The sequence below is a fragment of the Maylandia zebra genome, linkage group LG20, assembly GCF_041146795.1.
Source record: "Maylandia zebra isolate NMK-2024a linkage group LG20, Mzebra_GT3a, whole genome shotgun sequence".
NCBI classification, from domain to species: Eukaryota; Metazoa; Chordata; class Actinopteri; order Cichliformes; family Cichlidae; genus Maylandia; species Maylandia zebra.
In genome coordinates this window covers 32,920,837-32,948,457 of record NC_135186.1, presented here as the reverse complement: position 1 = coordinate 32,948,457, position 27,621 = coordinate 32,920,837, and the positions used below count along the sequence as shown (strand labels likewise).

General features: G+C 40.9%; 2 protein-coding genes across 3 annotated transcripts in view; one reads left to right on the top strand and one right to left on the bottom strand.

Moving 5' to 3' along the window:
• The window catches only part of fam120c (family with sequence similarity 120 member C), a 42,564-nt gene extending 25,598 nt beyond the window's left edge, over window positions 1–16,966 (bottom strand). The window contains exons 1-4 of the mRNA XM_004560239.6: window positions 15,384–16,966; window positions 7,663–7,909; window positions 7,417–7,499; window positions 4,158–4,286 (exon numbers count right to left, since the gene is read on the bottom strand). Of these exons, the coding sequence (XP_004560296.3) occupies window positions 4,158–4,286; window positions 7,417–7,499; window positions 7,663–7,909; window positions 15,384–15,899 (975 nt within the window). The 5' untranslated portion in view covers window positions 15,900–16,966. The remainder of the gene's footprint in view (window positions 1–4,157; window positions 4,287–7,416; window positions 7,500–7,662; window positions 7,910–15,383) is intronic.
• A 2,504-nt stretch (window positions 16,967–19,470) lies between these two features.
• LOC101487578 (isocitrate dehydrogenase [NAD] subunit gamma, mitochondrial) lies at window positions 19,471–25,680 on the top strand. 2 transcript variants are annotated; one of them, XM_076878456.1, is made up of 12 exons: window positions 19,530–19,589; window positions 20,702–20,749; window positions 20,859–20,964; window positions 21,080–21,177; window positions 22,178–22,293; window positions 23,286–23,346; window positions 23,444–23,576; window positions 23,663–23,796; window positions 23,872–23,974; window positions 24,209–24,355; window positions 25,086–25,241; window positions 25,355–25,680. In XM_076878456.1, the coding sequence occupies exons 5-12, from the start codon at window positions 22,260–22,262 to the stop codon at window positions 25,454–25,456; spliced, it is 870 nt and encodes a 289-aa protein (XP_076734571.1). In that variant the 5' UTR covers window positions 19,530–19,589; window positions 20,702–20,749; window positions 20,859–20,964; window positions 21,080–21,177; window positions 22,178–22,259; the 3' UTR covers window positions 25,457–25,680. The 2 variants fall into 2 exon arrangements, with proteins under 2 accessions (XP_004560298.2, XP_076734571.1); XM_004560241.4 differs by lacking the exon at window positions 20,859–20,964 and having other exon boundaries at window positions 19,471–19,589.
• Window positions 25,681–27,621: the final 1,941 nt, after the last annotated feature.

The window sequence follows — 27,621 nt, the reverse complement described above, 5'->3', positions numbered from 1 at the left end:
AGAGCCTACAACCTATAACCTACAACCTATAACCTTTGCAAGTGGCCGATATCTTTGCCTGCATTCATGCTCATGTGTGGCACATATGCATTAATTACCGTATGGTTGTGTCCCACTGATTTACATGCTGTGCTATCCAAAAGAAAGAAAATAATGGGACGTTTTTCACTTTTAAGTCCCTGCTCTTTGTTTTGGTCAGTTTATTTTCCAGGGGCACATGGCTGTGTCCCTCAATTTTTTCTACTTTTTTGTACATCTCCCCACGTCCAGAAACAGTTTCAAAAATCTTCCACAGCATGCATTTTTAATTTCTCTTTGATATTTGGGCTGATTGTTTTTACATTCATCGGGTCCCAAAGAATCACCTTTTTTTTTTTTTACCCGATTTTTGTTCCTAAGAAAAATGAGAGCCACGTATGAGGATATTCATTTTAAATTTTGATGAAACTTAGGCAGTAAAATGTCCTCGTGAGTGGATATCAGGCCCTTGTAGAGCAAAATTTAGTATTTTGGTCTAGACAACCCAAAATGTGATGTGCACATATGTGGACACCAGGGGCCCGTTCTTCGTACCTCGCTAAGTAGGTTAGCCGGATTAGATTGTTGACGATTTCGCGTGATCCTGGATCAGTCGGTTCCCCGAAGCTCATCCGGGACTTGCTGTCATAGCAACAGAGCCGTAAGCGTAAACCTGCTCGGGAGCAGGTTTACTTTATGTAAACAGGATTAGATCGCGGCCACGCAGGTATGTCCGCGTCATTCATACGAAAGCAACAGCGATATTCCACCACTGTTTCACCATAAATAAATAACATCAATGTAACTAAAGACAATGCAGCACCTGATCCATTTATTGATTTCACACAGGTCATTTCCTAAAAAAGGGAAATGTACTATTAACATTCTATTACATGTATGTGATTATTACAGATTTAATTCATATTTCAGAGTAGCAATTGTAAATTACTTCGTGTAATCAAGATGAGAGACCACGGCTATAAAAGCGAAGGTGGATTTGGGAAGTCTGTCGCAGCCATGTCCTGTCCGTATACGCGAGCCACCCATTGCGGAAGGTGCAAGATTGATAAGGAGAGTCCTCAGAATTCAGCGTATATTGCGGGACAGACAGGATCCTTTAGCTCAGCGCGACAGTGTGCTCATAGAGAGATATCGATTTTCCCGTGAGGATATTATTTACTTAACCAACTTGTTGACGAGGGGGTGCAGGACCACCACCTGTCTTTTGTTGCTCTGCCCTTTTCTTGGTTGCTGTTATAAACAAACAGATTATTCCAGGGTCTCTTTCCAAGAGACTAAAAGCAATATAAGTGATAAATATTACCATTCTGTAGAATATTCTTATATTTCACTTTTACCTGTTCCCATGTTCTAGTGGGTCCTGTCGTGGCTCTAATGTGACAGAGGATAAAATATAACATATTATAATATAATGTAATATAATATTGGATAATATAGTGTAATATAATAAATCTACCCTACCGCCTACTGGTGTTGGCCAGAGGGGCCGATGGCGCGATATGGCAGCCTGGCTTCTGTCAGTCTGCCCCAGGGCAGCTGTGGCTACAACTGTAGCTGCCTCCCCCAGTGTGTGAATGTGAGAGTGACTGAATAGTGGCATTGTACAGCGCTTTGGGTGCCTTGAAAAGCGCTATATCAATCCACTCCATTATTATTGTTATTATTAAATTACTTACGAGTTTAATTTGTCAGCAACTTCCTGCCAGCCCTCTCTCCTTGCTTTTGCAGCCTTTGCAGTGTTCCCTTGCGTTCTGATTAAACTCTGAAACTCCTGAAATCCCTCACTCAAGAGTTCTTGCTCTGCTGCCGAAAAATACCGAGCCGAGCGCGCTCCGTCGACATTTTCGCCGACCAATCAGAGGGTTGCCGATCAATGTTTCTACTATCGATGCGTAGCCCCTTTTACGACACCCAGTGATGTCACATTACTGCGTCCAGCTGTAGTAATCGTCAACAGCAGGTGTGTTCGGGGAACCGGATTAGCGAGCTCACGGTTAGCGCGATGATTTGATCTTGGATGTGTCATTTGATCTTGGATGTAGCGACGTACGAAGAACGGGCCCCAGGTCCTAGGAGGTTAACATTTACTGATATGTTGACACGAGTCTATATGGCTGAAGTATTGGTCCTTTTCTGTGTCATTCATTACTACAGGAACAACTGGTTTGGTTTCTGACACCTGGTTAGATGTTTGCCGCTCTGGTTCCAGATCACTAAGTCCTTGTAGCTGGAAGAGAGTCGCCATGTTTACTATAAACTGACCCCATGCAAAGGTTTATCTTTCAATCTCCCCGTCCTCTCTGTGACACTTTGGTTATAACTGAAGACACAAATCTGCTTTTGAAGAAGAAGAAAAAAGGCCCCACATGTACTGTTTAATATCAAACAGGAGAATATACTGCATTTAGAAACCTATACTTTGGTGTGGATTAAACCACGTTAATGCTAGAGTGAGCACATGTATAGACTCAGAGTTTAATGTGAGATTCGTTCAAATTAAAGAGTGAGCAATAAGTTATACGTACATCGTTATCAGAATCTAGTTTGCTGCTGGATTCAGGAAAAAATACAAATAAAGTCGCTTCTTACTGAACTCTGTGATTATTCCAGCTCAAGAAAAATGTTCAGCTTTACATACTTTAACTGCAAAGATAAACTGAACATGTTATAACAAGGATGGCAAACTCTGTTTTACGAAAGGCTATGTGGTTTATTGATAAGTTGCTTAATATGAGATGGGATGGACGCGGTTTTTCCAATAACCCAGTTTGGGCCATGGTGTAATGGCAAGAATTTAGACATAAGCCACACAGTAAGTAACAGCAGCACACTGCTGTGGTCATGGCAGGTCAAAGTAACTTTTTTCTAAAGGTTTATAACATTTTTTTTTAACCTTTATTAATGGCTGAATCCAGCGTGTCGCTTTCCATCAAATGGCTGAATAATTACCATTTAACTTTGTATTATGGACACAGGAGAAGATAAGAACAATTACCTATACTTTTACATCTTCCTCCAGAAAATTACATGTAGTGTAACCCTCTGTTTACTTAAAGGAAATCTATACTTCCATGTTCCACTCTACAGTAAAATGGCTGTTGATTGGTTCCTAGTTACAGGGGGGACAACTGTCATCTCTACTCTACATAATTATCCCATAGATGCCATTTTATTTTTTTGGTCCCTCATCCTATATCCTTGTAGGTACTTTCCTGTCCCATTTAGTAATTACAACTGTAATAACAACTTTACTCAATCACAACATGTTTTTTCCAACGTATCAGTTTATTTGGCAGCCCTAAACCATTTTGACGTCACATTTCATCAAAGTCAGAAGCCTTAAGTACTTGAGTTTAGCATGCATCTTTGCTTCACAGATGGACAAAAACAACAAAGATGCACTGGTTTATTTTGGGTATTTTAGGTTTGCCTCAACTTTGTGCGAGTCGCTCACCCTCACAAAACCTGGAAGGCCTGTTTTGGGCCATGAAAACAAAGTACAGAATGGCTTCTTGTATGTGTTGTCAAGTAAATGCACCATCTTCACCGTTCAGCTTTTTTTTGCTGTGTGAAACAGTGGAAAAACACATGCACTCTAGCAGCGCAGCTCAACTGATCATCTAAACTAACCACAGTGGAAAAACCCTATTAGTCAAAGAGCCATATAGTTTATAAACATGTTCAGTAAACTACGACTTAACTCCTACCATAACTTTCCTTTTACAGAAGACATCAAACTCAACACGCCACCCAATTATAGATTTAAATGTTTATGTCCTTTAGACATGAACAACACAGCAGAAACCACTTCCCGAGGCGACACCGGGGACTAGCTAACCCCGTGCAGCACAGATTTATATCGGATAAGCAGAAGGCTACAGTTTAGCACTGATGTGTGAGGAAGTACAGTTGCTGACTCAGGCCTTGTGTCAACAGTAATAACCTATTTAACTGTCAGCAAAAATCTGATATGTAAAGTCAAACCTCGGCTAAAAGCATGTTCACATTGTTCTTTTCTTTTCATGTAAATCTTATTTAAAGACATTTTAATTCACCCGGCAGGATGTCGGTCTCCGAGCAGTCGGTAAAAAAACCCATCAGTGACACACATGACCTACCTGTGACTGTTTGAAGACATCTCTGGCAATGGCGTCGAGGTTTCCCAGGTCTTTGATGGAGGCGACGTACTCTGAGACGGCTTTGATCACCACCTCACAGGGCGGCAGCACCAACTGATGGGCTCGCACCTGACAGCAAGAGAACAAAGGCTCTCATGTACTTATATCGAGCTACGAGGACAGCGGCACTGTGAAACAGCCGCATGACAGACAGGTAGATTTTTTAAGAAGCATTGCACAGAAGCGGCATTCATATTGCTCACTTTTTTTTATTAGATATTTATTATACACTTTTTTCTAAGCAACTTTGGTGATATATATATATATATATATATATATATATATATATATATATATATATATATATATATATATTAAAAAAAACACCAAATACTGCAATGTTCACCAATAAAAAAATGACACTTTTGACAAAAGAATGATTCCAATAACAGAACGATCGCGTTACAGATATGTGGCTTTTGGCATGTGCCCATAGGAGCGTTAAATTAATAACGCCTGTTCCTCGCTCTGAGGGAGAGGCTGGTTAGGTTTATCAGTTTGTTTGCAGGGTAACTAAAACTTTATGGAGAGCTTTGCATGAAATTTGTGCCACTGGTGGGGCTTGGCCACACTTGAAGAAGAAAGAAATGATTAACCAATAGCATTTCGTGGCAGGTAGTAAATATCAGAAACTCTAAACTATTGATCGACTCCTGGATAGGAATTTTCCACTTTAACTATCATCTGACCCATTTCAAAAGTAGTCATTTGTGTCCATGTACACGAAAGTGTATTTTCCTTTTTTTTTTTTAAAGAGTGAAAATGTCAACGTTCGAGTCTCATAGGTCACAGATTATTATCTACATTTTTTTTAACATGCTATTAATTTTATGATTAATTTGCATGGAAAACCACTTTGTTAGAGCCAGGCATTCAAAATGACTGAGATTTAGGTATAGAAAAACAACTTATGTTTAGTCATAAAGACTCACTGTCAAGTTTAGAAACTAAACTATGTGATTAGGGTCAGACATCATAAACAGGTTAGGTCTAGTCTTTAAAAGATCATGGATAGTGGGAAACAACGCAGTTGCCACTTTTTTCAAAGCTTCATTTCTTTGGTTAGCATACTGACAGATTCCACACGCAAGCCTTTGGACTGTGGGAAGAAGCCAGATTATCTGGATTGAAAGATCCCAAAACCTTCTTGCCACAGTGCTAATAACAGTCCCACCTGCTGAAACACTTTACTTACAAAGTCATGTTGACTGTCACAAAAAACCAAAAGAAAACAACAAAAAAAACATGACATTTCATGATCATGAGCACGATCTATGTTCACAAGTATTTCACAAGTTATTTACCTTGTGAAATACTTGTGAACACAGATATGTAGATTAACCTCTGAAGTCAATCTACATATGTGTACAAGAATTACCATTCCTGCCAAGGAATGTTAAGATAAGTAATCACTAATGGAAATCAATAAATGTTAAAAATGAAAAAACAAATTAAACTGGGAGATCTGCTTTCCAGTTCCAATATGATACCAGTGGTGTTGCTTCAGGTATTTGCTGATAACAAGTACTCATCCAATACCAGCGCTAAATTAATAAGCCTTATCCCTCAATGCTAGGAAAGGACTTGTAATCATCATTTTATGTGTCAGGAAACATACAATATGCAAAAGTAATGGACTGATATTTGCTGATAAATTAATGCATATCAAAGGAAAAAGCGTAAAAGAAAGATAACTGTATTTATGTAAGGGAACTAATTCATTAAAATTTGTTGTTTACCGGTCACACCGGCTTCTTCTTTCCCTGCTCTCAGTTTCAATGTGGGTACACCTCTTCATATACGAGAAACAAAACAGATGAGAGGAAGATGAAGTGAAGATAAGAAGCGAGTAGAAAACAACTTACGTCACCCTTAAAACAGAAAATCTTCTGAACAAGTGTTAAACTTATTGGAACTATAGAAAGAGGGTGAAAAGTCAACAAGGATAGCGTAGTCATCTGAGCCTTTCAATCATCGTCAGCAAAACTTGTTAGTGCAGGTATTCCATACCTGCTGCAAACTGCTAACCCTTTTGTTAGCACTATTTCTAGCAACTGGTGCACTGCTGCTGAGGCATGGCAAAGTAAACACAGACCAATGTAGAATTAAAATATTGACTGCTTGCCACCAGTACACAACTTCTTGAGTCACTGTCAGAATAACGTTTTTTAAGGTTCATCTGCCTCTGCATTTGTCTGGCTAGCAAAGATAAACACTACCTGTATTTTGGGGGTTTTCAGCCATAGCTGACTGTGTGCTTTAAAGGGATGGATGGAATTCACAGTATTCACATAATCATATCAAAAGAAGAAGAACATTTCATTTGGATGTTAACCTTTGACAATATCACTGAGGGGCAAGGCCTCTCTCGTTTAACGTAATCTGATCCCTGATCACTTATATCCACTGAAGCAGAACTGACTGTAAAATATTTATAAGAATCCAGGTTGTCTGCTTTTTACAGGATAATGGGAACTAGGCTATACTGTTATATCTTGGCACAAAGAGTCACTTTTGAAAGTAAAATTAAATTTTAATGCAGCCACCAGGAGCCCCGACCTTTGACAACACTTACCACACACTGTGTGATGGGAAATTATAAGCAAGCTAGATGGAAAGTAAGACAAGACTGGCAAGTGAACCAGCAGCGTACTGCATTACTTCAAGCTTGAAAACACAATCATATAAATGCCGTGTCAGCGTAAACCACATCAACCACATTGTGCAGAGTGTGGACGAAGGCTGCAAATGCTAGCAGTGCTACACACCACACTCGGCACTCTGTAAGCCATTAATTGTAATACAACGTCGGTCTGCCACTGTTGCGGGCACAACATCAAAGTTCAAAACAGCCAGTGGAGGAAACGTTGAAGGCATGTGACTTAAGCACTGCACCCGGACCACGGGACCAAAGGCCTTTCTTGGAAACAGGTTCCATCCGGTGATACACTTCAGGTGTATTTTAACAGTCAGCTTGTTGGAACACGTCAATACATTTATTTATTATCATTTGCTACAAACATTTCACAATAAAAGCCTTCTAAAGATCAACAGATGGATCTTGTTGTAAAAGGGGGAAAAACGTAGTGAGAAAAATAAGACACAAAAATGAGGTAAGGGTTCATGTGACATTACATACTGTTACAGCTAATATTTTCTTTTATTCGCAGAGAACTATGGACAAAGAAGCAATCGTTACCTTGAGGGAGGCTAGTGGGTGTTCTGGTCCCAGCAGACTCCAGTGGAAGGCAGCCAGGTCTTCATCAGGCAAAATATGATTTCCTGAAAGAAAGAAGTTCTTAACTTTTTGTTGCATCAGTGAACAAAAACAACAGACAAAGGCAGCTGTCAATTATAACCCACGTACAGGGGTGTGTCCTTCAAAAGTAAGAAGTGTGGTATATAGTTTGGATTTTGAGGTGTGTGCCATTGTATCGCTCCTCACCCAGCAGAGCAGCAAAGCAGGGCAGGTGCTGTGTCTTGAGCCCGAGCTGCCTGGCGGCCTCGGACAGCAGATACTGGTGTGTGGTCAGGTTCTTTCCGTTCCAGCTCAGTTTGAGCGCATGCGAGGAAAAGTAGGCGGGGACGTTGCAGAGGGCAAACTCTGAATCCTGAGCGATCAGGCCTGCAAATCCATAGTCCCTGTAGAGAGAGAGCACTTCCTGGTGGTGGTCCTCCAAAGTCTGTACAACCTGTAGATACAGAGAAGACAAATTTGTTAGCTCTATGAAATTTCGCACCACCTCTTTCATATTTAAAGTATAAATGGATTAAGAAAAAGTTATTTATTGCTTATCTGATCACTGTTTAAGTTGCTTTTTTTAAGAATAAGAGACAAGTTTTACTCAAACTTAGCTTCTCTAATTTGTGGCTTTTTGATATCAGCGTTTCCCCACACAGAGCCTGGAGGTTTATTTTATTAGCTTTCTATACAAGTTTACAAGTGGAGAGCCTGCACACTCTTATTTTGAAAGCTGAGCTGCTGCTAAAGTCTGTATACAAGTGACGGAGCTAGCCATTGGGATGTTCCGCCTCAACCTGAGACTTTTTGTTTGAATAGCTATCTGTCTGAGAAAACATGGAACGCTGCTCAACCATAGGCTAGCACAGCTGTCAATCACAAGGCACACCTTACCCTGCTTTACCCCAAATGGTTTTTGTTGTTTTACACCAATGGGGACCATAATTTACAAAATAAACTTTCTGCTGCATTCATTAAAACTTGAAGCCAGTGGTTGAGACTATAAATGGTCTAATGAGATCACAGAGTAAGAGAGCTGAAGGGAGGTTTAGATAGATTGGACTGTAGAATTTGGTCACCCACACCACTGTAGTACAAGACAGCTGGTTGGTGAATCACGATGGGCATTTTTCAGTACTCCCCAATGTTTTATAGACCAGATGACATTTCAGAGGAATTGAAATTATTATTTTTTTTTGAAGTGGACTGCCAATGGAGAAAATGACAGTCTCTCGTGCAAGCTGTCACTACAACATACTTCGTTTATGATGAATGTAGATGACAGACTAAAACTGGCAGTGACACATTTTATGCCAACACAATACTTCTGCTCCACGGTCCATGACAAGGTTTCATAAAACACTGTTTGCTCGCAAAATTACATCTGAGGCAAAACTGTGCTGTACCGGTTACTTTCAGTGTCCTGGTGATGCATCTTTCTCAACATATGGCCGCGTAATATTCTTCATAGTTTGTGGATGAGGGGCCATATTTTTGTCAGATAGAGGGAGAGCACTACGGCCTCGGGATTATGTGGAATCTTTTTAATCGATGTCAGCGTTGATCAATGTGAAAACTAAATAATTAGACAAAGCTTTGTTATTAAAATTCCATTTAATGAGCTTGTAATCAAATATCTTTTTTTCAAATGAATGCAATATGGGACAAAGATGGCAAGGATGATTGAGACTTGTTTAAACTAGAGATGGACCGATCCGATATTACGTATCGGTATCGGTCCGATACTGACCTAAATTACTGGATCGGATATCGGAGAAAAATAAAAAATGTAATCCGATCCATTAAATATCACGAAAGCACCTCACAAAACTTGCAACACGCCGTAACTCGCCTCAGAACGTCGGAGCAGTATGCATCACGTGATAGAGCGGCTGTGGCATGCGGGACCTGTCGGTGGTCTGGATAGCATTTGGAGCTTCGCTAGCAACCTGGCATTTCATCTCCGACAAAGTTATCCCCGAGAGAAGTAAAGCAAGTGTGTAAGTCCATCTCTGAATGTTTGTAAAGCATTCCTGCGTTAAGCTTAACGAGCGACTGCCTCTCGCTCTCCGGCTGCTACTTCAATCGTGAAACTGCTAATGATCAGCTGATCGGCTTTTCTGTCGTGAGTCTCTCTTGTTTGTTTTTGGTCCACTTTGCGCCAGAAAGAGCAAACCAGCGGCTGAACAACAACAGCACGTTTAAGCTTGATAAGCTGTTGTTACAATTTATTTAATATTACTTTCTACACCAGGATCTTTTTCTAAGTAGCTGACGCTGGTAACTGTGCAGGGGCGGATCTAGCAAAGTTTAGCCAGGGGGGCCGATAGGGCATTAACTGGGAAAAGGGGGCACAAAGACATACTTTTCTTTCTTATTCTCATTTAAAATGTCTAGCTTTTAATAAATAATTATCTGACACCCAAAGTTTTAATTTGATGTAAAATGAATAGAAGTCAATTACTGTATATAGTGACTATTAAGTCTAATATATATATATATACCCTAGTAAGCTATAGTACATTTTCCTTTGGGAAGGTACCATCTGTGCAGTCTGCAATTTTGTTGAAGAAAGATGTTGAATCTATTTAATATTTCTTGAAAAATAATTGATTTCTGTGCATTTTTTTTCACACTGCATCAAATTAAGGTTGATTACGTTGATTAAGCATCATGAGGTGGAGCGTGAGGGGTGGTTCCCTATTTTTTATTTATTTATTTTTGTTGTTGCTGGGAGTTGGAACCCTATTAGTTAGGTTGCTTAATATTTACGCTAAGTACTCTTTAAAATACCAGAATAGGGAGGATGGTGTAGGTCTAAGTTTATTAGATTGATCAGTATTGCTGAACTATGAAATATTTTTTTTGTATACAGGTATAACAGAATAGCTTTAGTGTAGTTGTTGTTTTAAACTTGAGTATGAACTTCTACAAAATGCAGCAAGATATTTTAAAAAACAGTTTTGTTGATTAAAAAACACTATATCGGATTCATATCGGTATCGGCAGATATCCAAATTTATGATATCGGTATCGGTATCGGACATAAAAAAGTGGTATCGTGCCATCTCTAGTTTAAACTATTTCATCTCTCTGTATCACTAAAACCAAGCAAACATTAAGAATCAATCCATTTTAAGATCTTAAATAAAACTGAAGAATGAACAATGTCAAAACGATGCAAGACATTTATTATCATTGGGAAATACTAATTAGTTACTATTCAACAGTGCTAGAACCACTACAACACGATGATGCTTTTAAATCAACTAACAGTGAAGCAGACTTTAAAAGCCTAGCAGCGATATAACAATGACATTCAGCGACTGGTAGCAACAACAGTTAGCGACAGGGAGAGTGGGCGTGTACGAAGTGAAAATTCAAAATTTTGAGGTGGATAATTGAAGTGACTACCAATGGGAGCAAAGAAAACCACTGATTGATGTATAAAAAAAACTTTAGGGTGACAACTACCGTGTTAAAAAAAATGCTGTAAGCTCAATTAGATAACGCAGTTTACTCAACATTAGTTTACTGAACTTAAAAAAAAATCTTTAAGTCTTTTTTTTCCCCCCATCAACTACATATACTGTATACCTAATTCAACGCACAAATCAGTAGGTTAAAAACGTGAAAGTGGTGGAGCATGCAGATGCAAATATATTTGACTATAAAGCCCAGCGATTCTGAGAAAAAGGCTGCGCTAACTGTGATGATCCTTCCACCTTCGTTTGTTGGATCCTTTTATGACTTTTACTGTTTTGAGATAGCTTGTAAACCAAGGACACTCTTTAAGCCCACTCAAATCGAGCTGAACAAAATGATGATTGCGTTTGTGCTTCAAAGGAGAGGATGAATGCACGATGCTATGAATAAAAGGTCTGCAACCCAAGACAAAATGAGTGACATATTTATAAAGGCCTGTGGCTAAATCCAAAGTAAAATGTTAATTAAAATTTCAATAATCAAGCCACAACATGCAGTAAACACTAGAGACGTGCATAACTAGTTGGCCAGATATTTAAACGTTGCCACCCTCACTAGTCAGCATTAGAAACTAGTTGGTTACACATTGATGTGTAGCAGTTGGTTGTCAGATGTTATTATAGCCATGGCAATAGGCTGTATTTAGTCCCAAATATTTTGAGTGTTTTTGGGGGGGGGATTAGTCAGTCTTATTTTTTCCCCCTGCATATTTAAACATTCAATAAATTAGTTGCCAGGGACATCCTCAGTAAATACCTGACTATTACAAATATTCAAATTTATTTAATTTTATTAAGACTAAGAGTAGGTTATTAATTGTTTTGGTTGTATGGTCTTTGTTTTATTTAAGTTAACGTTTATAACAATGTTAAAACGTTAAACGATCGTGGCTCAAGAGTTGGGAGTTCGCCTTGTAATCGGAAGGTTCGAGCCCCGGCTCGGACAGTCTCGGTCGTTGTGTCCTTGGGCAAGACACGCAAGACACTTCACCCGTTGCCTACTGGTGGTGGTCAGAGGGCCCGGTGGCTCCAGTGTCGCCGGACACTGTCAGTGCGCCCCAGGGTGGCTGTGGCTACAATGTAGCTTGCCATCACCAGTGTGTGAATGTGTGTGTGAATGGGTGGATGACTGGATGTAGCGTAAAGCGCTTTGGGGTCCTTAGGGACTAAGTAAAGCGCTATACAAATGCAGGCCATTTACCATTTACCAATTTGTTTCTGACAGAAGAATGAATGCCCACTTAAATAGAAATTATACATCAATAATGGCATAATATACAATAAAACAGCTAGAATCTTAAAAAATATTGTGATGTGAATTTTTAGCCACACAGTCCAGTGCTAAAAGTAAACAATTAGTTTCAGCTTTAAGTCTGTATATCTAGAATTAATACCAGAGTTTAATGACCAGAAAAAGGCATGTGTAGCAACTCCAAAAACACTAAACTGGCATCCAGTACACATAGAAGTAAGCAGAGACCCAAAGCTGCACAGATAAGAACAACAGTAACTAAAGTGAAGGTGCAATGCAAGCAGAGGTGAAATACTTGGAGCTGCAGAAGCAACACAGTTTCTCAGAATACAGGTAGGGCAAAACAAGCGTGCACACATGGGAACTGTGAGTAACGATGCTGTACGAGCACATGAAGCATCAGAGTGTGTTGTGTTGTAATGTAGGTGGGATTTTTCTATTCTAACAAGTATCCTCTCAGGAAACAATATGGCACTGTGTTTTTGTTATACTAGCTATGGGAATGTAGATCAAAGGCCAAACATGACAGCAGGCTACATAAAGCTGACAAGAGGGGACTGCTAGAGGCACATTTATGGCTCTCTAGGATGCATTATATATTTCACATTACTGTATGATAACAGCAGAGTGGTTCAGTGCATTTATAAAGCACATTACTGATGTTTCAAAAGGTCAGATGCACAAAAATATTTTATTTCTAGTATTCTGTATAGGGCTGTGCAATATGACCAAAATCTCATATCCCGATATAATAATTCTATCGTCTGACGACGATATAAATCACAAAAATGTAACATTTTCTGTAAATTCTGTGAATCTCGGGCAGCTCGACTTGCGGGAAGCGTTTCCTGCATGAAACTATACATTTTTAGACATAAGTTGTAACGGCCGCCGTTTTCTTTGTGAGTATTTATTACACGGCGTGCTGCGGGGAAAAGCCTGTTCTAACATTTGAGTCTAAGGTTTATTTTTTAGCACCTGGAGGCTCTTTTTTACTTCTCATCTGTAAATAATCTGCTCTTTCACGTGATTCAGTTTATTTTGAAAAGTCTCAACAGGGTCTTGAGCTTTATTGTGAAAGGCTTATGTGGAACATAAACAAGCGGACACGCGATGGTGTTACCGTCGTTGTTGCTAACCACAACGCATAAAAACAGGCGCTTGTCCGTCTGTAGTGTGGTTATATTAAATATGAGAAAGAGAACTTTAAGAAATTAATATAGCCACTACAGTGACCATCAAAACGATGACAAAATATTGCCTCAAACAGTTTATTTTGCGACACCACGAAACAAACAATAGCGTAAAATTAAAGATAGACGTTTTTATATCGTCATCCGATTTATATATCGTTATATCAAACAGCCCTATTCTGAAACACCAACTAACTCAAATATACAAATTAATTCAAAGTATACCACTGTAAGTCACCTGGGAACTATAAATAGTGCTCCCAACTCAGCAGCTGCTCAACAATGTATAAAAAAGTTCACCGAGTTCATGTTATGTAATATATAGGCTAGACAGGTCATGCCTTAAAGTACATGTTTCCAATCTCCACTTTGGAATGACAAATTCTTTTAGACCAAGCATTTATCACTATATCTGAATTTATCTTGGACAGACTTCACCTCCTTCCAGACCGTTACAAACACGGGGCACCAGCTGCAAGGACCAGCTAGAGATACCAATTGCTAAATTCTTTAAAATCATGACAGTTGTGTGAGACATATCAAATCTACAGAAATCTTGCTGAAACACATCTAAGCTATTAAAATCCAGGCATTTAGAAATCCCTTTTTGGACAGGTATTTTAGGCACCTCTGAGCAGGTGACTTCTTCAAACAAAAGACAATAAAGTAGCCTGTTATCAGGCAGAATTATCAGCCGTTTACACTGACTTTCATGTTTAAACACGAGGAAAAACAAAAAAGGACTGACAAGAACTGAATCACATCTATGGGAAGGGAAAATAAATGAGAATAATTATTTGAAAGTAATGCAGAATTCCCCAAGAGATTTGCTGAATTATACCCCAGATATTAATAGCATAAAGTGAAAGGTGAAAATTGGCCTAAAAATTCACCATGAATAAGTGCAACTAAATGCCCTGTGCTTAAGCCTGCATCCATGATTGACAAGTACTAGGGGCTCAAGGAACAACTGGAGCAGATGCGGAAGGTGAGGACGGTCCCAGCAGATTCCAAACGCATGTGAGTGCAAAGAAGAGCAGCTACACACAACAGCTAGAAGCAAATATGTAGCTCAACCGGGTAGAAAAAGCCTGTGCAAATTTTCATAAATATCATCACTGGTGTATATGGAAAGTGTAGAATTTCTTTTCTTAAATAGGCAGAAATCCTACATTAAAATTCAGGGACTTATAAATATATTTTTGGACAAGTGTAATGCAAAAGCAGGCTATATCACCCCCCCCCTCCAAAAAAAAAAATCAAAAAAAAAAAAAATCACAGAAGTAGCTCACTAGCTCACTTTCAGACAGAATTATCAAGTATTACACACTCTGATTCTCATGTTTGGTCCACAAGCACAAAAGAGACCAGAAATGAAATCATGAAAGCAATACAGAATGCATGAGTGAGACTATACACTACATCCCAGATATATGCAGCATAAAATGATGCAGAAAAGATGGGAGGGGGGGAAAAAAAAAATCACAAAGAGTGCACTAGAATAAGTGTCTGGCGCTCCAGATCTAGTGGGTTGGAAAAAAAAAAACCTATGCTCAGGATTTTGGGACTACCAGTGGCCAAAAGAACAGGCGTGTCTGAAGCATTGGAGGCTGTAACCCCACAAAGCAAAGAGCAGCAGCCACATGCAACAGCTAGAAACTGACATCTGGCTTTGCTGGGTGGAAAGAGCTAGTCCAAAAAACACTGCTTTAACAGAAAGTGATTGCATTTGTGCAAAAAAAAAAAAAACAAAACAACGGGAAAAAAAAAACAACGAAAAAATAAGCATAATAATAAGACTCAGGTGTTCACTCGTTTCTGTGGTTAGAGCTGCTTCTTGCACTTGCCACAAACCAGGGAAGGCGTTAAAACGGTTGTGAATGATGCAAACAGCTAAATGGGCCTGCTGCACCTAACAAGTGTAAAATGAGCGGCACGCCGTATGACACGACCACAATAAAACAACTTTCACACAGCCATGATTGATCTGCTTACCCGCACTCGGAAGCGGAACATGGCGAGGCGGACACAGTGGCTGAGGCAGGCCGGGGGCAGGAACCATGCCCGGGGAGGCGGGGTGGCCTTGCTGCCGACGTGGTTGACTATCAGCTGCGCCGTCTGTCGCTGGCTCTGAGCTCGCCGCGCCCACTCGGGCCAGCGCTCCTTCCCCAGGGTGCCGTTGAAAACCACGACCAGCTCCAGGCCACCCTGGTACAAGCAGGCCTGCGACAGGGCGGCCAGGTATCCCAGCATGGCGTTCCACTCGCCTCCGCACACCCAGTCCGTCTGGTAGCCGCCGTACAGGCGCTGCAGGCCGGAATCAGCGTCGATTAGGATCCTGGCAGGCGGGGGCGGGGGAGGCATGGGCCCGGGGTGATGTGGGTGGTGGTGTGGGTGATGATGGTGAGGGGGCTGGCGGGCCGCGGTCCGGGCAAGCTTGAGGAGGTCCACGGGGACCGTGGCCCCGGGACACCGCTTCTCTAAATACTCCTGAAAGCCCTGCACTCCCATGACGGTGTTATTGAGCCGGTGCGTCTGACCGGGAGCGGGCTCTGAATACGTTCTGTACGCCGTGTTTGTAACGTGTTGTGGGGCGAGACTTGCAGCTAGCTGTGCACTCCGGGGCAAAGCTAACTGGTCTCCGATGTAGTGACAAAACTGTAGTTTAGGTAACCCAGCAAACCAACTTGGCTGTCACGCTGCCTAGCAAAACGAGTCACCATGCACCGCCGCACGACTGTTTCTGGTAGTTATCGAAATGCCAATTTGTTTGTTTTATTTCTTTACTTTAGTTTTGGTCGAGGGTGCTCAGTTTAGTGTCCATCCCTGTGGATTTTTGGTGAGATGCCAGAAAAGGCCAGTGTAGCTACCTACCTACCAGAAAAAGTTTAACACGTTTCCTGCTCCCATAATTTGGCTTTAACAAGACCAGCTTCCAAAATGCAGTCGGTAGCGAGTAACAAAAATGCAGCGAGATGGTGGACCGAGAAATGTCTGCAAAATAAAAAAAAATCCCGCTGTTTTGTGCACATGAAACAGATGCAATACTGCGCTTTTTTTAGTTAGCAAACCCACAGGCTGGATGGCCAGTTCGCGGACATGATGGTGAACCGAGCAGCTTGAAAACCGTTTTTTTTTTTAAACCTGACAGATGAAAATGTTCACATTTATTCGCCACTGGCTCTGGGAAATTTCAGCACGTGTGCTACACCAGCGTGCAGGATAACAGGTGTCAGAATATTAATTTAACACAAACTAATGAGCAGCGTGCCTGGCTGCACTAATATTTGCTAACTGTGGCTAAGCTGCTAGCTGCTGCTGGCAGGGTCCCCGGCGTGATTTGACGCGTCAACTCCCGAAGACAAGTCCGGGGCGGACACGACGCGGAATGAGATGGATGTTTGACGAAAGAAAAGAAAAGTAACTAAAAGAAAATAAAAATAAAAGCCCGATGGTGCCTCCCTCGCTTTCTTCCACGCTCACGGCTTCATGTTGCAGAGGGGAACGTTACTTCCAAGCGACGTCAGCCATCTTGCGACTTCCTCGCGGCCCAGTGGAGTGGGAGGGAAGGCGGAGGGAGGCGAGGAAGGAGGCGCGGCAGAGCGCGGGGAGCGACGGGAACAGTAGTCTGACTATGGCATAGCGTCCGTCCAGAACACGAGCGTCGGCAACGAGAAAAAACTACAACTGCCAGCGACGGTTTGTACGAGGATAAAAAAGCTGGAGAGCAGCAGTTCTCCAAGTGAACCCAGTAAATACGTGATTATTTGACAGTTCAACGTGCAGACCGTTATTTTTTCTTTAAAATAAAAGCATAAAAGCAAGCAAAATGTATCGAAATATAGCTGGTGTTTTATATTTCTGATATTGACGCACCAATCTCTATCGTGTTGAGATTTTTTAAGCATTTTATTCAAGGAATCAAAGTAGTATAAAGTGGTCAACTACAAAATAGATATAAATTGGTGGTAGTTTAAAATGAATCAGTTACTTAAGCAGTGTAACAGGTAGAATGGCGCTGTCCCACCTGTGCCGAAAGTCTTTGAGTTTGTCGCCTCCTTGTGGCAGCATATATCAAATGTGCTGTTGAGAAAAATCAACGTACTGTATTAAAAAAATCATCTTAATAAGTCTTTATACAAGTTATATGAAAAGAAAGAGGAAATGAAGAATGAAATGAAACCAGGTGGCGTGGTCTGAGGGGAAATCAGAATAGCTCTGGACTCCACCTGTGGGAAGACTGTGCAAGGTTTTCAAGCTGATTTCTGGATATGACTAGAAGAGTAACTGAGCCTGTGGTGACTCAGGAGGGATGTATTAAATGAGAAATTCTGAAAGCCTAACATTGCTAACGTCTGCCCAGCAGAGACTCACCTGCTCTCTCACATTAATGGTTTATTTCACTTTAGACTCTGTACATTGAGCCACAGTAATTCTGTGAAAAAGGATATTTGAGACACTGTTATTTACTTCTACCATTCAGTAACATTAAGCATGTTTAGTATTGTATCCAGACTACTGAAGTTTTGCAAACATGTGACTGCTGGATGGAGGATTGTGTGAATAAGGCCCTGGTCAAGCTTAGAGACTGCTCTGGTCATCTGGCAACCACCATTTATGAAAGAAAAATGATTATTCCCTGACTGGTTGGAAGGTTGCTGGGAGAATGACTACCAAGGCCAGGAAGATCGTGAAGGACCTCAGCCATCCCAACAACAGACTGTTCTCTCTGTTGAGGTCAGGAAAGCGATTCCGCACCCTGAAGACCAACACAGAGAGACTGAGGAGGAGCTTCTTCCCGCAGGCGATACGGTCTCTCAATCACACCACCACACAGTACTGACCCACACATACAGTTCTTACACACACTGGACATTCTGGACATTGTTTTCACTTCATCACTTAAATCACTTTAAGCATATTTGCACTGCACAAGACATAATGTGGATTGCACAACACTGGACATTATATTCTTCATTTCCAGTTAATACTTGTACAGCTGCTGTTATTGTGTATATATTTATTTATATTTCTTCATACATTCTTATATAGTTCTATATTGTGTATTTTGTTGTACAGTTATTTTATTTTCAACTTTAATTTATATATTTTATCTTATTCTTTCCCAGTTAAATTTACCCTTCATTCTAATTTGTGTTGTACAGTTATTTCATTTTTAACCTTAATTTATATTTTATTCCTTCCTAGTTAAATTTACCCTTTTTAATTTTTCATATTTATTTCCTATCTTATTCATAGCCTTTTCCTTTTTTGTTTTCTTTAGGTCACGAGCAGTTGTCCAAGCATTTCACTACACATCGTACTGTGTATGACTGTGTACGTGACAAATAAAATTTGAATTTGAATTTGAATTTACCAAAGCCCCAGTCATGTTGGCTAGAGATCAATCAGTAGGCCATATTTTTCCTTAGAGATCCACCTGTTGCCAAGGAAAAACCTTGTTGCATGTAATTTGCATGGAAGTGATTTTTCTCCTAACATTGCAGCTACGCACTTGAAATTGTGAAAAGTGTGATAGAAACCAGAAACAGGGACCATTCCCCTTTGAACTCAGTGTTACACCTTTTGAAACATGTTGGCGGCTCCGAGGCACAGCTTTTACTTCAAAGGCGAACATTAAAGGCCCATCTATTCACATTTTACTACCATTGGAGTAGTTAGCGAGTGTTTGCAGAAAAAATAACAAACTAAAGGCGACTGTGTAAATCAAAGCAGTCACTGGCATGTTTTTGGTGCTACACTTTATTTACTGCTGATTTTAATACCAAGAAGTTATACGCGCGTTTCCGTAGCAACCGGTGATCATATTATTTCCAGCGTTACTGAGGAGGACTTCACGTTAAATTGTTACAACAAATTTTCGATATGTTTCAGGTGCTTTTGGTTGGTTTTTAATTCTCATTTCTGAGGTTGTTTGTTTTGTTTTTTTATTTCCCATGAGCCTCCGCCCTCCACACCCTGATTCTTGTAATCCCCGTGGCACCCCATTTAAAACTCCTGGAACCGCCCCTGGCTGTAGGGCTCAAATAAAACCTACGCCCATTACAGACAGATTAACGTGATCGCGCAGCTCGTCCCCGTGTCTTCCTGTCTTCAGAGGGAAGAGTAGACATGACGACCCGCTCTATGCGCGCTCTGTCCGGTACCCTGAAACCGCTCTTCAGCCCCCGGTCACCGCAGGTAGGAGCCGCCCGGTGCGGTTACCTGTTGAACACACCGCGTTTTGGATGGTGCAGCAGGTGGTTAGTTAGCTGCCGCTGTCCGTTCAGCACCACGGGTCAGCGTCCGGTTCGCGTCAGCGTTTTACGTAATTCTGCAGTTTGAGGATGTTTCCTGCTGCCATCTGTAAGCCTACACTCTTCCCTGCAAAGTCATGCATTATTCAGAGACTACACCTCTGCGCCGAGTAAAGACAGACAGGTTCACTTCTCCGGCGGAAAAGCTGTCTGTTGTCCACGAGTCCGTGTTTTGCTTGTGTTGTTACTCAGACGCAGTTTTAAGAAGTTTCGAGAAGGTATAACTACACAAATATGCGCCTCGCTGTTGTGTAGACATGCCAGTCTGCACAAAACAAACGCAACAAGCCTCATCAGGCTCGCTCTTATGTTTAAGCTGCCAATCCGGAAGGCATTTCCTGTTTTGTTTTTTATTGTATTTGAGCTCAAAGAAAAACCTCAGTTTTCCACGCTCGTCGACTCTGCTATGCTTACATGTTCATTAAAGTCTGCAGGTCACGGTGGAAATGCATGTTTTTATTTATTTATGATTCAAACAGCCTGTCGAGACCCATAATTACGTTTGTTTTCACTCCTGTGTGGTAATACTAGCATCACAACATAGAAAACATCGACTAATTATTACTTTATTGCACTTGTAATACTTCCACCAACCCTCCTAAAAATATCCAAACAACAGAAATGTTTCTTTTGTTTCATCTGCATGTGGATGAGTAGTGTCAAACATATGGGCCGGGTTCCAGAACAGGTCCATCAAACACGTCCAGATCAGCCGTCTTTATCTAAATAACAGCGTAACAGTGAAGCTGCTAGGAGTAGAGGCAGCCAGCCTCCAACGTGTCTGTGACCTGGTTTTATAGCTAAAAACAAATAAATAAAATGAAATAAATAATTTTTATAAAAGTCAAAAACTATATATATGTAGATATAGTTTTTTGGTTTTTTTTTTTTTTTTAGAACATTTTAAAATTAGAATACTATTTATTATGAAGGTAATTTGGTCATTTTAAGAGGACTTGTCTGCGTGTAACCTCTGTTTTTTCTCTGCATCTTTAGGGTTTTGTTGTGGCAGCCTGTCATCAGACTCACAAGTCAACTTACACTGTAAGTTGTGTTATATATGAGGATTTATTTTATAGCTTCTATAATTTCTGTAAGCTCGGTCTTTAGGAGACCTTCTGACTCCCCACCTCTCACCATGATTCACATTTAGAGTCGATTCTCCAAGAAAATGTGGTCTCAGCCTCTCCTTTGTCCTATTTTCTCTCCCCTGTTTGCTCTGAATCCTTCCTCCCTCCACCCACCCACCCAAGACCATAGTGAGTATGGATGCTTATAAGTGCTTATAAGATTTAGTGTAACAGCTAAAAGAGTGACAGGTCTCTGTAGTTTGTTTAGGGTTGTATCTAAAATGTGTGTGTTTGTGCATTACAGGCTCCACCTGCTCGTTACGGAGGCAGACACACCGTGACTCTTATTCCTGGAGATGGCATCGGACCGGAGCTGGCCAAACACGTGTGTGAGCTATTCCGGTGAGAATTCCCTCATGCACTCACGATTACTCTCTGCAGAATTTCACTGAAACATTCACCACCAGCGTGTTGAAAATTCAAAACTTTTTACAATTTTTAGCACTTCATAAATTTCGTCCAGAGGCTTTTTGCCTGGCTGCCATTGTAAAGGATGTCTGGATAAATAAAGGTTACCCTGACTTCTTGAACCATCCTCGGCTAATGTTTCCTTCTCACAGTGTGTGCACATTTTAGACAGAAAGCTGTTCATAGTAACAGCTTTTAAAGTATTTTTTAAAACACAGAAATGTATAAGCAATGAATTTAAGACTTCAGTAGAGTTTAGAGGATTAGATTTGCACCTCATGTCAACTGGGATACGCTCAAGCCTACATCCATCCATCCATGCATTCCCATGTCAGATGAGATGTATAACATCTCTGGTTGATTCTGTGTCTTCAAAGAGAGGAGCTCAGACAATTGAACCATGTCAACTAGCTCCTTTTGACGAGTAATACCAGCAACTCAACTCTGAGCTTCATCTGGATGTCTGACTTCCTCACTATATCTCTAAGGTTGACTCCAGCCAGCACACAGAGGAAACTCTGATGATGCCACACAAATCCGGTCGTCCTCACGCTCCCTCTTTCTTTCACTTCTCAGTAAGATTGTGAGGTCCTGCTCGGAGCAGCCACTCTCCCCAGTCCAGAGGGAGCAGTTTTAGAAAAAGAAGAAGCTTAAGTTGGATAAGCGGTTAAAAACAAATGGGTGACTGATTAGTTCCTTTTGGCTCTTGCTAAAAACATAAACTGATGCAGAAAGGGCACATACTGGTGCATTAACATTCAACAGAATGCCAGGATTTAAGTTGCTGATGCTCAGAATTTCCCGTGGGATGCCCTGAGACACACTCCATAATGTTGACTACACACACACACACAGATGCAGTGCTAATATTAGGCCACTAAATGGTTCAGCTCTCTCATTCATAAGTGCTCTCTTTGCCTGTGTTCACTATCAGATTCTGCTGTGTGCCTGTAGACTTCGAAGTCGTCAATGTGGACTCGACTAAGACCTCAGAAGATGATATCAATAACGCCATAATGGCTATCAGACGCAATGGAGTTGCACTGAAAGGTAACTGTGGAAAATATACCTTAAATGAAGTTATAAGGCAGGTAATATGCAAAAGAAACACAAAAATTGTAAAGTTTTTTATTTTTTGTGTCTCATAAACAGTAAACATCATGTTCCTAAAAAAGAAAAAAAAACACAAAAGAAGCAACTTTCATGACTAAATCATTTTTAGAGATGTAAGTGAGACAAACGGACATAAATCATTCCCAGAGGCGATAACACTGAACCAATCATATACAATAAACACAATTGAACTTCTTTTTCCTCTTCTGTTCCGATTTATTTTACTCAGTTTGATTCTTGTGCTCTACTTATAATCACTTCCCAACAAGTACAAGATGAATTTCAGATCAAAAGAGGCAGACAAATGAAGATCAACATGTGAATTACCTCTGATTAGTCTTTATACTTTTTTCATGGTAAGTATTTGAATGTAAATTTTTAAGTGGCCCAACAGTGAGGTGTGACTGGTACAAGAGATTTTTAATGTTCTTAGGAAGCTTTATTGATTCCTTTTTCGTATACATGTAAACATTTTATTTATGTTTACAATTCATAATAAAAATAAATAAACGGAAACTCTGAAATGAAATATTTGGATGTGCATGTTGAGAAAATCACATAGTCAGTGTTGTGCCTAATGATGTAGAGAGCACAGAGGAGGAGGAGAATCCAATCACAGGACATGAGAGGAAGAAATAAGAAGCTCAAAGCTGAAGTATTTTACTATCCAGGCTGAGGTCATACAGGAGTAGACAGTCAGTGAGGCAGACACCAAAGGTAACAGGTGTGCAAACATGTCATATCCACAAATAAAGAACCAATAATAAGAGAAACAAACTGAACTTTACACAGGAAAAACGTATGCAAGGAAATTAGTAGAAAACTTAACTAGTGCAGAAAAAATCTGTTGGAAAGATGGATTTTTTAATTTTGGATTGCAACAGTTCATTTTTTTTCTCTTTTAAACATAAATATGTTTGTTTATTTAGGAAATATTGAGACCAACCACAACCTGCCACCTTCCCATAAGTCCCGAAATAGCCTCCTCCGGTGAGTCGACAACTCTTTGGTTTTCAGCTCGGATTTTTTGCTGATGTAAAGTCACAGAATTTGAGCTCTCTGTTTGTGCTCATCTTCCTCGCTGCAGTACCACTCTGGATCTGTACGCCAGTGTGATGCACAGCCAGTCCCTGCCAGGAGTGAGGACGCACCACAGAAACATCGACATCATAACAATCAGGGAAAACACGGAGGGCGAGTACAGCAGCCTGGAGCATGAGGTGTGTCTCTGTGTGTGTGGATCCCATCTCTTTGAGTGCATCTCTAACTAATCAGTCTCTGTTTTATCTCCACTGCACCTCTGCAGAGTGTACCAGGCGTCGTCGAATGTCTGAAGATCATCACCAGGACCAAATCTTTACGCATCGCCGACTACGCCTTCAGGACAGCTCGAGAGAAAGGACGCAGACGAGTCACCGCCATCCACAAAGCTAACATCATGTCCGTTTCTGTTCCTGTGTTTTATCTCGTTTCTTAAATGTGTTCCACTCATTTTTCGTCTGTTTCTCGGAGCAGGAAGTTGGGCGACGGCCTCTTCCTGGAGTGGTGTAAAGAGGTGGCCAGTGGTTACCCTGAAATCACCTTCAACAGCATGATTGTGGATAACACAACCATGCAGGCATGTCCATGTGAGACCATTTCATTGTGTGGTGTCTGTGTCAGCATGTCCCTCACATTCTTACTGGGGTATTTAATCAGAAAATGTGAGTGTTTTCAAGCCAAGACTCTTGAGAGTCACAACAGAAGGCGGTTAGTCATTGAAACCTCCTTCTGTATTCAAAAAAACGTGTGTGTGCTGGCTTCTCCAGCTTGTAAACATGTCCTAAAATGAGCTTTTCTGTGTGTGTTTTAGCTGGTTTCCAGGCCTCAGCAGTTTGATGTGATGGTCATGCCTAACCTTTATGGCAACGTTGTGAGCAACGTGTGTGCCGGCCTGGTGGGTGGACCCGGCCTGGTGCCTGGAGCCAACTACGGAGAAAACTACGCTGTGTTTGAGACGGTGAGACAGGGTTAATGAGATCTCTACATGTCTTGTGGGTTCTTTGTTTTTCTCTCTGGGGTTAGCTGCAGTTTTTCTAGGGTCCACTTGAGGCTCTCTCCAAAAGCGAGTCATCTTTGTGGACTGCCCTGTTAAAATCCCACCGTTAAAGCATCAATAATCATGTTAACAGCCTCGTACAACAAAGGTTTTGGTCTCTATCAATATTTATAACTCACCAGCTAAAAGAAGAAGTTGGAGTTGGGTGTGTGTGGCCACTTTGACTGGCTAAGCTTCCTGTATCGTCAGTGATTTGTCTGCTAGCCTCGCCTCCACTAACTGGAATCACTGAACTGGTCCGGTTTTCAGACAAGTTTTTTTGTGGGTGTGTATGATGTTCATCATCTCCTAATGAACACATGTCCATGGCTGGGTGGTCTGAGTGCTCCTCACCTCACCCTCGGCAGCTGAATCCCAGTCCTGCTTCTGGTCGTCTGGTTCTTTCCTTCTTTTCTATTTCACCTCTTTCATGTGAACGTGCAGCGTTAACTTCCCTCTTTTGAATTTTTCCCTATTGTGTAATCTAAGCACTTTAATTTTTAACGAAACCATAATTGTTGTTTTTCCAATCAAGCTCTATACGCACATATGAGTGTACACTCACTCAAGCCTCCCCTGATGTAACATCTCATTTTTGTAAGGACGTATAAATGGATGTATCACTTTTCTAAATGTGCTCTTCTCTGTACAGGGCACCAGGAATACTGGGAAGAGCATCGCTAACAAGAACACGGCAAACCCCACGGCCATGCTGCTGGCCTCCTGCCTCCTGCTGGATCACCTTAAGCTCCACGGCTACGCCAGCATGATCCGCAAAGCCATCCTCTCTACAATCACCGATTCCCAGGTACGATTTGACCAATGCTACATGCAATTTGTTGGTGGTATTCAACTTTTATTGTTATGTCCTGCTTTGTATTTCGACATTACTCTAAATATGTTATCTCCTTTGTGTTCCAGCTGCACACTGCTGATCTGGGAGGTAAGGGCTCCACATCTGAAATGGTCCAGTCCATCATGGATGCAATCCAGAGCAGTGGACCTCGCACACAGAGACACTAGAAACCAGATGACTGTACGATTGCACCTTTCATTGTAAGACTGGACTGAAGCTGTAATGTATGGACAGCTTTTATTTCCTATGTGGGTTCAGTGGTTTAAAAAGCCCTCTGTGTAAAGCAGAAATATATAATAGTACTATGATAGATATTATATTCAAGATTTCCTAATTATTGTATGAATAATTTGTGAAACTGCAAAAAATAAAGCACCTGTTTGAGATCCAACTAATGCTTTCTATGTATCTTATTCTGGATCGATTTCTTATTATTATGGAAAACTGTTATAAACCGTGCACTAAAAATCAAAACATTAACCAAACTGTTGTCACCTACTGAAATATAGCTGTTCCAGCTTTGCATTTCACATCATATTGTGCAACCACAACATTTTGATGCATGGGTGGATGGATAGCTGAATGGATAAATTACTGTGCCTATTTGCACCCCCCATATTTGCATTCTTGGACACCTACAGAGCAGCTTTGCACAATTCAAAGATAGAAAAAGTAATCACGTAAAATAAGCTGGAGCCCTTCAGTTCCTCCACTGTCTCTTTAATCAGTGTTTAGAGCCTGAGCTTTGGGCTTACAGGGATTACTTGCACTTACACCTCAGTATTTGAAACTCTGGTCATTTTTATATGAACCACTGTGATAATAAATATATGGAAAATGTATCGCAGCCCTGCTTCAAATAACTAAATATAAATAAAGTAACTCAGATCACAGATCAAGTTGGTCAAGGGCAGTCTTTCCTTAGACTTCTAATGGAAGTATTTTTGCAACCAGAAGTCGCCCCCCGCTGGCCAGTAGAAAGAATGGAGGTTTAAGGCATCAGAGATACGGTTAACTAAAAACCTGTGGAGCATCCATCCATTTTTTACCTGCATGAATTTATTTTGGCTTGTTTTAAATGGGAGGGGCCAAGGCTACAGGTGTTGTAACATGGTGTTAATAACAGTAATTATGTAATGTGGCAGCCCTCTGGTCACATTTCCTTCCGTCTCGTCTGTGTTGTTGTGCAGTTTTCAGAGTGGGCGGGGTTAATTAGCGCTAATGGGCGCACCTGTTCAGTCTCCGCAGAGCATTTAAGAGCTGGCTGCGTCGTTCTCTCCCCGTCCACCCAGCATCACAGTGTTTGTTTGGGTCCCTTCAGCCTCATTATTTTGTGTTTTGCACTACACAACACCAGACGTTTCAATACTCCTCCAGCTGCTGATGCGCCGATAACACTAACAAACCCCATCAATTTAATTATCGTTTTGCTTCTTATAAATACAATTAAAGATCAATCCTATTCACAGAATTACACACCCACCATGGTGGTATTTCCATTGCCCTCCATTTAAAGGTAAAAATACAGCATCAAATGTAACACAATAAACATTCAAGTGATTGTGAAATATCCCTTTATAATCAGTGAAAATCAGTTAATTGAAGGCTTAACCAGAGTGTTTTTAACTTAGAGGTTTCTGTTTGTTCACAGTCTGATGGTTAGAAGGTAAAAGGCCCACCGTTTTAAAAGGGTGGAGTTACATAGACTCACACATGTGTCCTACAGATTGACATATGCTGGGTGTGTGCGGTAATTTATTAAGTTACTGTGAATTCTTTCGGCCTTGAGACAGTTTCTCCATCAACCATCACAACCAGCTACATGAAAGTATCTGTTGCAGTTTAACTACACTTCTGATGACTAGTTATGGAGAGTAAACAGGCAGAGAGTCTCACCCTGACGTAAATCCAGATTCAATTTAATTTGGTTCAACTTTATTTATATAGCACCAAATCACACCAACAGTCTTCTCGAAGCACTTTATATTTTAAGGTAAACACTCCACATTAATAGAGAGAAAACCTCAACAATCAGCACTTGGCAAGAGTAGGAAGGAAAAGTCCCTTTTAACAGGAAGAAACCTCCGGCAGATCCAGGATCAGAGAGGGGCACCTATCTTGCGACTGGATGGGGTGAGGGGAGGAAGAGAAGAAAAGGACATGCTGTGGAAGAGAGCCAGAGATTAATAAGAACTAATAATTACATGCAGAGAGGTGTATGAACACATAGTGAGTCATACATCATGAGCATCATGGGAATCCCCCAGCATAACGTATTGCAGCATAACTAAGGGAGGATTAAGGACCTCCTGATCCAGCTCCAACTATATGC

Excerpts from the sequence above, each read along its gene's own strand:
- LOC101487578 (XM_004560241.4), top strand. The coding sequence starts at position 19,521 with ATGACGACCCGCTCTATGCGCGCTCTGTCCGGTACCCTGAAACCGCTC. Across the intron at positions 21,178-22,177 it reads CACGTGTGTGAGCTATTCCG|ATTCTGCTGTGTGCCTGTAG; the intron begins GTGAGAATTCCC and ends GTTCACTATCAG. Across the intron at positions 22,294-23,285 it reads CAATGGAGTTGCACTGAAAG|GAAATATTGAGACCAACCAC; the intron begins GTAACTGTGGAA and ends TTGTTTATTTAG.